We start from the raw sequence: 12441 nt of genomic DNA, 5'->3' as shown, positions 1-12441 counted from the left end.
ATTGGTGGTGCCATCACAGATGTGTAAATTGCCCATGCCATGGGCACTAACACACCCCCATACCATCACAGATGCTGGCTTTTGAATGTTGCACTGGTAACACGACGTCCATGATTTCCAAAAACAATTTGAAATGTGGACTCATCAGACCACAGCACACTTTTCCACTGTGTGTCTGTCCATTTCAAATGAGCTCGGGCCCAGAAAAGGCGGCGTTTCTGGATGTTGTTGATGTATGGCTTTCACTTTGCATGGTAGAGTTTTAACTTGCACTTATAGATGTAGCGACGAACTGTGTTAAGTGACAATGGTTTTTGAAGTGTTCCTGAGCCCACGCGGTAAGATCCTTTACACAATAATGTTGGCTTTTAATGTAGTGCCGCCTGAGGGATCGAAGGTCAAGGGCATTCAACATTGGTTTTCGGCCTTGCCGCTTACGTGTAGAAAGTTCTCCAGATTCTCTGAATCTTCTGATTATATTATGGACTGTAGATGATGGAATCCCTAAATTCCTTGCAACTGAACATTGAGAAACATTGTTTCTAAACTGTTGGACCATTTTTTCACACAGCTGTTCACAAAGTGGTGATCCTTGCCCCATCTTTGCTTGTGAATGGCTGAGACTTTTGGGGATGCTCCTTTTATACCCAATCTGTTGTGAAAGTGACGTGACACGGACCCACAACAGGGGGTGTTAATGAACGGACAATGGATAAGCCAAAAAGTAACAATTTAATGTTGTGAATCGCACAACAACGTACAGACAATAACAATATGGTGGACTGTCAATCATACACCAGGTGACGTGTGGGCAGGCTCGACGATAGAAGACGCCTGGAGAGAGAAGAGCTGGATCCCCACACAGCTTCCACCACCAACGGAGCTGAAGAACACTGGAGCCGCCAAGCCCTGCGCCCCAGGTGGCCGCTGTCTTCAGCAGTCAGACCCGGTACTGCTGGCAGAGAACAGAGACAGTCCAGATGAGTGTGAGTTCACACACTCAGTAATCCCACAGTCTGTATTAAGTAAAGGAGGGAAAACCTCCATCTCCAATCACACACACTCGTGCAGCTCCTGGTCAACCACTTATCTGAGTTGGGGTGTGAGGCGAAGCCGTCGCTGTCACACCAAACGCCAATCCTCCAGATAAGGAAACACTCCAGGAAAACGGCTGCAAATAGAAGTTCAGGTTAAACACACACAGTGTCAGGCAGCAGAGAAATTACCTGAATGGTAGTTGATTTCTCGGCGAGGAGGTGGAGTTGCAGTCCGGTCTTTGTAGTGGTGGTGATGGGTGACAGCTTGTGTTGATTGATGACAGCTGTCACCTCCAGCAAAGCCGACGCCCTCTCGTGCTTGAAGCCCGCACTTCAAGCAGGGCGCCATCTTGTGGTGGTGGGCCAGCAGTACCTCCTCTTCAGCGGCCCACACAACACAATCATGACACTCACAATTAGTGTCCTCAGTCTCCAAACGCTTATTGAGTGTTGGTAGAAGGAAAGGTGATGCAACACAGTGGTAAACATACCACTGTCCCAGCTTTTTGAAACGTGTTGGAGGCATCCATTTCAAAATGAGCAAGTATATGCACAAAAACAATAAAGTTTATCAGTTTGAACATTAAATATCTTGTCTTTGTGGTGTATTCAATTGAATATAGGTTGAAGAGGATTTGCAAATCACTGTATTCTGTTTTTATTTATATTTTCACACCGTCCCAACTTCATTGGAATTGGGGTTGTAGTTACATTACTTATCGGCAGCTGCTGAATGTAATTAATAAAGTAACTAGTAATCTAGCTTGGTTATTTTTAAGAGTGAGTATGTTGTGAAAGTGTCGTGACACGGACCCACAACAGGGGGCGTTAATGAACGGACAATGGATAAGCCAAAAGTAACAATTTAATGTTGTGAATCGCACAACGAAGTACAGACAATACCAATATGGTGGAATGTCAATTATACACAAGGTGACGTGTGGGCAGGCTCGAAGATAGAAGACGTCTGGCGAGAGAAGAGCCGGATCCCACACAGCTTCCACCACCAACGGATCTGAAGAACACCGGAGCCGCCAAGCCCTGCGCCCCAGGTGGCCACTGTCTTCAGCAGTCAGACCCGGTACTGCTGGCAGAGAACAGAAACAGTACTGATGAGTGTGAGTTCGCACACTCAGTAATCCCACAGTCAGTGTTCAGTTAGGAGGGAGAACCTCCACCTCCGATAACACACTCAAACAGCTCCTGAGACAACCACTTATCTGGGTGGGGTGGGAGGCGAAGCCGTCGCAGTCCACACCAAACGCCAACTCAGCAGACAGGGAATCCGTCCCAGGAAAACGGCTGCAAAAGAGATCAGACTAATGCTCGAATCAGGTTCAGCAGAGAAATTACCTGAATGGTAGCTGATTTCTCAGCGGGGAGGTGGAGTTGCAGTCCGGCCTTTATGGTGGTGGTGATGAGTAGTGGATGAGTGACAGCTGGTACGGATGATGGGTGACAGCTGTCACTCCCGGTCGCTCCGACGCCCTCTCGTGCTTGAAGCCCGCACTTCAAGCAGGGTGCCATCTTGTGGTGGTGGGCCAGCAGTACCTCCTCTTCAGCGGCCCACACAACAGAGTACTCAGAAGAGTAACTATTAGTTACTTTGCTGATTAGTTACTTTGCTGATTACTCAAACTTATGGCCCGGTCACAAGGCATAAGACAATTGCTGAACGAACGTAAAAAAAAACTTTAAAAAAACTCACAAATTGTTGAGAAAAGGTGGACGAATGAGCTTTCTACTTTTCAAATCATGGAAAAGTCTGCGAATCAAGGGCGCAAATGGAATGAAAGAGGAACAAAATGAAACCAAAGCTAACGTTGATCTTGATGCTTTAACAAAACGCACCTGGAGCCACTGTTGGAGCAGTGTGTGTCTGCATCCTGCTCTGCATTCCAGGACTCGGTGCTGGGATGGAGCTCTGTAGCGCCTGAGTCCTGGAGAAGCTGCAAAGAGAAGTGCGTGATCTGACCAACTGTGGAGATCTGTGCGCACATAGGTGGATCCACCTCCTCTGGTTGCTTGTCCAGAACAAAAGAGGGACCATCTCCATCATCAGAATCCTCACTGTCTGGTTCAGACTCTGACGATGCACTGTGCACTCCGTCTTGCTCCAATTAAAAAAAAAAACCTGAAGCGCTTGCTCAACCTTCATAAGACGCCTCATTTATACGAAACAAAAACAAAACAAAAAACACCACCATACTAACTGCACACGCTAAATACTCCATAAAAACAATACACATTCCAAACATGCCAAATATTTCTCAAATCTCTCAAATACAAAAACTCTAATCGCTGTCTGTACGTCAGTAGTTTGTGCTGTTTACCACAAAAAGTTCTAATCCACCTTAGTAGAAGAAGAAAAATGTTTGCTACCAGATTTGAACTGAACATGTCATTTGAACTATGGACTTCTAATCACACCAAACCAGGTTGTTAAAAGCAGCATTTCTCCGTTAATTCTGGTGGTTTATTGTTGTTGGCTTATTAGTGCAGCAGATAACTGAAACAATCCTTCAAATGGTGATACAAGCATCAAATTCAGCACAAATACAGCTGGAGCAAAATTAATGGCGCAACTTTAACTTTTGACCCCTGTACATACTGAAACTGACCTTTGTCACCATTCTTGCTGTTTTTACCTCATAACTCCATAAAATTCAGTCACAGATTGTCCAAACTATACCTTTTTTGGAATCTTTATGATCAGCCAAATAATGTGGTGTAGTTTTCTATATGATTGGAGCATCTTTTAATTTAGACCAAGGGTGGGCAACTTGTTCCAGAAAGGGCCAAGAGGGTGCAGGTTTTCTTTGCAGCCACTGACTCCACTCGGTGATTTCACTGATTAATATCACTTTGAGCAGATGGAATCAGTTAATAGCACGAATGGCCACACATTTTCTAAGTGCCAATCGAGCAGTGTTAGATGTTCGTGTGTGCCATCTGGAATCTGGCCGACACCTGCCACGAGAGGGTTCGATGGGCTCTCACAGCACACACTCTGTCTTTCAGCCGCTGGTGTGCGCAAATAGTTGAAGCAACAGGTGTACGAGGTGTTGGAGGCAGCTACGATTTTGCACGTATTACATACGATTCCTGCTTCATGCACAATTTGTCCACATTCGTACTATGTGTGAAGAGGCCCTTAAGGAGATGCTGATTTCCTTTTCCAGAATGATGTGGCACTTGTCCACGGTACCAAAACTATGAGTAACTGCTGTAACTGAGTCAATGATTAATATCACTTTGAGCAGATGGAATCAGTTAATCAGTGAAATCACCTGGTGGAGTCAGTGGCTGCAAAGAAAACCTGCACCTTCTTAACCCTTTCTGAAACAAGTTGCCCACCCCTGATTTTGACCCCTGTGTAATTCTGCAATTGACCCCTACCTGGCTGCCTATTGAAAATTCAAGTGGCCAATCAGATTTTTTAAAGAGTTAATGTTTTTGGATTATTTGTGCCAAATTTGATGTTTGTATCACCATTTGCAGGATTCCACTCTAAATATTCTCTTATTTGCTGCACTATATATAAAAAGTAAGATGCTGCTTCTCAGTGTTTCTTAATTGCCCTCAAAGTATTGGAACACTTGGTATTTCACACATTTTAATTTGTTTATTCCATTTCAAATACATTTTTTTTCTAAAATTATCTTCCTTAACCCAAACTGAAAGCAAATCTCTACAACTTGATATAAATTAATTAACAATATAAAACCCAGCTTCCTGATGAAGTGGTGTAGAGGAGGATTTTCTTAAAAAGAAGACCTGAAAGTTCAGCTACAATTTGACAGAAAGTACATTTGAGATGAAAGCCTAGATTTGATGTTTTGGTGAAAGAAACTTTTGTATTTCTTCATAAATGATGTAAATAAATTTCAAGATATATTCAGTGACTTGTTTCATGTTTCCATCCCCTGACTTGTCTAAAGAAAAGAAAACTGGCAGTAAAACTGATTATTATTTACAGGTTTTATCAAGTTTTAAAGATTTGCTTTCACTTTGAGTTTGAGGAAGATAATTTTAGAAATTTTAATTCTTGATTTTTTTTTGGGGGGGGGGGGTTCTTGTATTTAAAAACATAAACAAATTAAAATGTGTGAAATTCCAAGTGTTCCAGTACTTTTGGAGGGCGCAGTATCCTAACCTTATTATGAGTGCAAAATGAGTGTGGTATTATTCCTGTTTTGTTTAGAGTGTTTAATTTTCACTGTTGCTGCACTTTGCGTCAAATCATAGTCATATCTTACATCATATTGATATGAAAATTCAGTAAAGTATATCTTCTTCTATTATACATTCCAAATCTAAGGTGGAATCTTCTTGTGTTTACTAAGGTACACTGAAATATCTTTAAAAAAAGAGAGAGAGAGTAAAGCCACTTTGGTGCCTGGTCTTGAGAACCAGGGATGGTTCCCCAGAAGCTAAAAAGGTTTTAGTCATGCTGTGCATAATTTCTCCAGTCACAGCCACATAAGCCTATAACTTCTTCTGGGTTGTCTGGGTGTCTTGGTGGCTTTCCTCACTCTTCTCCTTCTTGCATAGTCGCTCAGTTTTTGAAAACTGTCTACTCCATGCAGATTTACCATAGAGTGCCATATTGTTTGTATTTCTTTTAATTGATGTAAATAAAGTCCGAAACATATTCAGTGGCAGTTTTACCATCAGTGAGCCTCGTCCAAAACTACCACAAAAGACTCCAAGCTGTCACTTAAGCTGTCACACAGCATTAAGAACAGGGGTATGTAAACGTTTGATCAGGTTCATTTGGGTAGTTTCTCTTGTCATTATGATTTGAAAAGAGTAAACACTGTTGTTTGACAATAAATGACTTCACCCAACCACTAACCATGAGTAAAAAAAAGTTTTTGTGTTATTGTTCATATTCTCTGAAAAATGGCTAAAAAAAAAAAAAAAAAAAGAAAGAAAGAAAGAAAGAAAAAAGAAATCTGCCAGGGTATGTAAACTTTTGAGCACAACTGTATTTTGGGTCAAGGATGAATGCTGCAAAAACGAAACATTGATTGGACTAAAATTTTTGGAGAAACTACGGATATTAGTTAACAACACTGAACAATGGACATTGATAATTAAATTCTAGACTCACATGCCATTCCAGCAGGGGGCGGTAAATTATGTATATATTAAAAACGTATATGTGTGCGTGCGTGCGTGTGTGCTTTTATTTAATAAGTTCATTAAAAATACATGGATGACACAAGAAAGTGAAAACACTTGTTTCATTGTGGTCCATTTAAAAATCAAATGACAAAATAGAAATAAAAATAAAATAATAATAATACTGATAATAATAATAACAACAATAGTGTGTATATGATAAGAACCTAAACAATTTATAAATACATTAAGACACTAAATTAACATAAAAAATTACATAATTAACAGGACATCGAAGGGTTAAGTTCTAAGGGTTAAGGGTTAGTCTATGGTTCTAAAAACATTCTGGACTCACACGCTATTCCAACTCATTATAGAAACTTTGCATTATAGAAATTTATGACCACCCTTGAAAAATGTCAGCTACCTATTTTATAAACACTACCCAATCTACAGCCCGTGGATCTGCTACACGCTAGTATATCCTTATTCTGTTTTATCTTTTTTGTTCCTTTCTTTCTCTACTTCTACAGTACTACTATGTAAATCATTTGAATTGTATTGAATATTATTCTGAAGGACGGTACAGTGATTAGACAGTGATTATTAGGGACTAGAACTCAGTTTTTTCCCAACAAGAAGATCCCTGATTCAAGGCTGCCAGTTCCTCATTCTCCTTGTACTTCAGGAGTTCGATCAACAAGGTGTAAAACTTGTGCCAAATCAACATGAGAATCCACACCAGATCTGCTGTAGTGATCCCGAGCAAAACAGGAGACTGCCAAAAGACAATGGAATTTCTTTCTGGAAGACATATTTAGCATCTTCCACCACAGATAAGATAACAGTCTAACATGGTGACATGGTGCATTACCGGATAAAATCGTGAAGGTTAGCTGTTTGTTTGTTCATATCTTTTTTCTCCACAGTTGCATTTTCTTAGATATGAAAAGCCTTCAGAGTGGCCTTCATAACACAAATGATAAGAAACAGATAAGGCCAATGCCAATATGTTATGACTGTGTTGGGATTACTCAGGAAAACAATGTGCTGTCCAACATACAGTATTAATTTTCATGAATTGAAGAGTGATGTTTCTACACATGCAGATACACTTTTGAAAAAACTACTTCTGCAACCTAAATCCTTACTCTCATCTTTCCTGACCTACAGCTTTCCTGTTAGATATGCCATGATGATCACTCTGCCGGTGCATCTGCTAAGAAATCTTTCCGTGGTATCAACATGGAAACTTCTACCTCACACAGCTGATGGCCTGTGGCTGTGTTTTAGCCTTGAGGACCATATCAGGCTGCAGTGTGGTTTGACCATCCTTGAGCTAAAGGACGACTTCATAGATTTCTTCTCAAGGATTCTGGACAGATGCTGCAAAAATTCTATAAGCCACAACCTCTATGGTGCAACAGTTTTTTTTTAAATTACGCATGTGAAATACATGAACGAGTTTATCATTACTTTTTTCTTGATGGATTAGAGTGACTTGTGTGTAAGCTATAAAATATAGCAAACAACTTTAGAAAAATGAGGTGGATAATTAAACAAATGACTTTAAAAAATGAATAAAGAATATTTCAAAGAGCAAACGTTAAATTACCACAGAGTGCAGGGCCACCATGCTGATGGTTTACACACAGAGTTTATGTTTAGAGCTTTTCAGTAAGTTTGAAACGGCAGCAGGGTGGCTTAGTGGTTAGCACTGTTGCCTCACAGCGAGAAGGTCATAGGATCGATTCCTACCTGTAGCCTTTCTGTGTGGAGTTTGTTGTTTGTGTGGGTTCCCTCCGGGTGCTCCGGCTTCCTCCCACATCCAAAGACATGTAGATTAGGTGGATTGGACACTTTAAATTGTTCATAGGTGTGCATGCGAATGTGTCTATATGTGGCCCTGTGACAGACTGGCATCCTGTCCAGGGTGTATCCCACCTCACGCCCTGTGACTGCTGGGATAGACTCCAGCCCCCCTGTGATCTGATCTTGGGTACGTGGTTATAGACGAGTGTGTGAGTGAGAAAGTTTGATCAATAAGTATTTTTACAATTAAAAACTTTATGACCATTCATCCAACGTGCAGCGTGATACCATCCTAACAAACAACAACAACAACAACAAAAAAAACAAAGCCAACCGGCAACACACGATTTAACCATTTCCAGTGCCCACTTGGGCTGGTGTCTGGTTGGTAACCAGGATTTGTTTTAGCAAAATGGACTTATTTTCTTAAAACTCTGTGGAGGGATGGTGAATGTACTGAGAAAGAATCCATCACATTTTGGTGTGGATCCAGACCCAGGGGCTCCTCCAAGAAACTTGTTTTACTTTCAACAACATTGCACGATAATGCTACTTTTCTGGAACTATAAAGAATTTCCAGTGAAATAATGCATCATGTTGATTTGGATCACAGCATGGAACAGACATTATGGGTAGTTTATAGACTTCGGGCTCAAAGAGATGGAATATGGGTTGAGGGTGATGTGGTTTAAGGCCCTCTTGTGCCTTGGCACAGGTGTCTACTCTACCACGTGCCCCCCTTGTACTTTAATTCATCCTGAGAGTTCTTTACTTGTTATGTGTTGCAAACTGTGCAAGTAATATCATGCTGCTTTGGAGAAAACAGTATTATAAATTCAAGGTGGAAAAAATACTTAAACTGTTTGTTTTTTTTGGGGGGGGGGGGGTTGACATTTGGTGAACATGAGCAAAAATCAAGGCTTTATAGTGACGCTGTAGGTAGCTGCAGAGAGTTTTTCTTGACTGGCCAATGATTATATAATTTGCATTGAAATCTTTGGTTCTGAGCTGAAATGAACCACAGTTTCTTGGTGATATTTCATCAGTGTAACTTTACACCTTTGCAACTTTCCACGTTCTTCTTTGTTTTATTGCTACGTGTTCTGTATTACAATAAATGGCTTGCGTTATCTGTGTGGCGTTTACTGAAGACAATCTGATTATTTGTTTCCTTTATTGTTTGCTTCCTTGTTCAGGCACTGATGAGTGAAGCTTGGCAGACACTAATTAGGACAAATGACCTTCACCAGCGCATCATGGAACCATCTGAGAAGAGAAACCAAACACTCATTTCTAGCCTGCCTGAAATGTTAGGAGGGAATGCAAGCTGACTTCTTTTTTCCTTCAAAATCATTATTTTCAGCAGACCCGCTAGGTAGTCATGCACCTGCCACTGTGTTTCGTACCTCTGAGGGGGAGATGTTGAACACTTCTGCGATCTTGGCATACAGCTCTTTCACGTTGGTGAATCCGTGGATGCGGCCTGTAGGACTCCCGTGAGCCAGCTGGGTGTGGAATATGAGCTTAGGCCTCTGGTATTCTGGTGATCCTGGTGGAGGAGGTGATGGAGGAGGAAGCAGCGGCGCAGACGGCTCCGCACACCTCTGCGTATGGCTCCGGTTCTGGGATTTCTGCTCCTCCACAGGCTCGGCCCCCGCCTCCTTGGAGTCCTGTGGGTTCGTACCCTCCCCGTTCTGCATTGGCGCGACCTCTGGTGTGTTCCTCCTGCGAAAGCCTCTTTGGTAAACCGCTGTGGCACAGAGAGAAACACCTGTGCAGACAACCGCCCTGCCACCAAAAGCTCTGGGGTGAAGTGAAGATGAATTAGTGATGAGAGCAGCCTGGTAACACTAGCTGATCAGGGCCAACCAGACCCTGCTGGGAAGAAACCCAACACCCTCAGACCTGACGACTGCATGTGTTACACCTGATGCCTCTCGCAGGTCATGCATACAGGCAACAAACAAAATGCAACAGGTAAAGGTTTTACCATAAATGTGGCTAAGTGAAGGCTGTAATACCCCATACTTGTGAGAAACACGCATCACACACAATCCTAAATGAGCAAACATCCCTCAAAAGTGTGAAAATACTGAAAATATGTGCAAAACATTTTCAAAGTGGTGTACGTAGACGTGACTGCAGACAATGCCCCAGTATTCCAGGTAAGACGATACTTTTAAAGCGCCTCCTCCTTTGCTGCCTCATTGGCTGAAGTGGATCCTTGTTGGCATACTGACCTTTTGACCCCTCAGACAGCCTGCAGACACACTGGATGCCAGTTTGAGATGCCAGATCAGGGAGACAGACACCCTCTCTACTTTTAAGATTAGGCTTAAAACTTTCCTTTTTGCTAAAGCTTATAGTTAGGGCTGGATCAGGTGACCCTGAACCATCCCTTAGTTATGCTGCTATAGACGTAGACTGCTGGGGGGTTCCCATGATGCACTGTTTCTTTCTCTTTTTACTCTGTATGCACCACTCTGCATTTAATCATTAGTGATCGATCTCTGCTCCCCTCCACAGCATGTCTTTTTCCTGGTTCTCTCCCTCAGCCCCAACCAGTCCCAGCAGAAGACTGTCCCTCCCTGAGCCTGGTTCTGCTGGAGGTTTCTTCCTGTTAAAAGGGAGTTTTTCCTTCCCACTGTAGCCAAGTGCTTGCTCACAGGGGGTCGTTTTGACCGTTGGGGTTTTACATAATTATTGTATGGCCTTGCCTTACAATATAAAGCGCCTTGGGGCAACTGTTTGTTGTGATTTGGCGCTATATAAAAAAAAAATTGATTGATTGATTGATTGAGGTGAAAATATGACCCCGTTCACACTGGAGTTTGTAATCCAGCTTAAGACAGATTCAATCCTGACTGGTTTCTAGCCAGATAGCATTCAGACTTGTTTTTCAAATCTACTAGGCCACGTTCAGACTGGAGTTTGCAAACCAGCTCGAGCTGCATCCAACACCAGGCTGGAGAGTTTGGGTTCTGTGCTATTTTGCACAGAAAATAAACTGAAAATGAATACCTAACAATAAACTGATAAAATTTGATCCCAGAGACTTCTTTGACTCGAGCCTAGTTCCTTAACACTGTAACAAAATTCCGACTTACCTGGTTTTCCACAGCTTGTCAGGAAGTTGCCAACTGAGCAACTTATATAACTTACCTTCCTGAGTCGAATAAAAGCTTTTCTTGAAGCTTGTGTTTTTTTTAAATACACACATACCCTTCTGCTCCCCCACCCACCCACCCCAAACAAGACATATAAACAAAAGAAATTACAGAAGAGAAACAACAGCAATAATGGCAGTACAACCAAATACTAATAAAGTCATAATTTAACATAATTATCCATCCATCCATCCATCCATCCATCCATTTTCTTCCGCTTTATCCGGAGTCGGGTCGCGGGGGCAGCAGTTCAAGCAAAGCCGCCCAGACCTCCCGATCCACGCACACCTCCCCCAGCTCCTCTGGGGGAACCCCAAGGCGTTCCCAAGCCAGCTGAGAGATGTAATCCTTCCAGCATATCCTGGGTCTTCCCCAGGGCCTCCTCCCAATGGGATGTGCCTGGAACACCTCTCCAGCGAGGCGTCCAGGGGGCATCCGGAAAAGATGCCCGAGCCACCTCAACTGACTCCTTTCGACATGGAGGAGCAGCGGCTCGACTCCGAGCTCCTCCCGAGTGACTGAGCTCCTCACCCTATCTCTAAGGGAACGCCCAGCCACCTTGCGGAGGAAACTCATCTCGGCCGCTTGTACCCGCGATCTCGTTCTTTCGGTCATGAGCCAAATCTCATGACCATAGGTGAGGATCAAAACATAGATCAATCGGTAAATCGAGAGCTTTGCCCCCCTACTCAGCTCTCTCTTCACCACGACGGTCCGATACAGCGATCACATCACTGCAGACGCTGCACCAATCCGTCTATCGATCTCACACTCCATCCATCCCTCACTCGTGAACAAGACCCCGAGATACTTAAACTCCTCCACTTGAGGCAAGGACACTCCACCGACCTGAAGAGGGCAAAGCACCTTTTTCCGGTCGAGAACCATGGCCTCGGATTTGGAGGTGCTGATTTTCATCCCGGACGCCTCACTCTCGGCTGCAAACTGCCCCAGTGCACGCTGAAGATCCTGATTTGACGAAGCCAACAGAACCACATCGTCCGCAAACAGCAGAGACGAGATTCTGTGGTTCCCAAACCAGACCCCCTCTACACCCTGGCTGCGCCTAGAAATTCTGTCCATAAAAATAATGAACAGAACCGGTGACAAAGGGCAGCCCTGGCGGAGGCCAACGTGCACTGGAAACAGGTTTGGCTTACTACCGGCAATGCAAACCAAGCTCCTGCTGCGGTCGTACAGGGACAGGATAGCCCTTAGCAAAGGACCCCAGACCCCGTACTCCCAGAGCACTCCCCACAGGGTGCCCTGAGGGACACGGTCGAACGCCTTCTCCAGAT

General features: G+C 43.2%; 1 protein-coding gene across 1 annotated transcript in view; it reads right to left on the bottom strand.

The window, feature by feature from the left end:
- gipc3 (GIPC PDZ domain containing family, member 3) overlaps window positions 1-9676 on the bottom strand; it is a 40458-nt gene extending 30782 nt beyond the window's left edge. The window contains exon 1 of the mRNA XM_034180024.1: window positions 9383-9676. Coding sequence (XP_034035915.1) covers window positions 9383-9676 — 294 coding nt within the window. The remainder of the gene's footprint in view (window positions 1-9382) is intronic.
- Window positions 9677-12441: the final 2765 nt, after the last annotated feature.

Source organism: Thalassophryne amazonica, chromosome 10, assembly GCF_902500255.1.
Source record: "Thalassophryne amazonica chromosome 10, fThaAma1.1, whole genome shotgun sequence".
In the NCBI taxonomy this organism is placed as follows: domain Eukaryota; kingdom Metazoa; phylum Chordata; class Actinopteri; order Batrachoidiformes; family Batrachoididae; genus Thalassophryne; species Thalassophryne amazonica.
The sequence above is the reverse complement of the archived record's forward strand: the minus strand, read 5'-3'. Positions and strand labels throughout refer to the sequence as shown.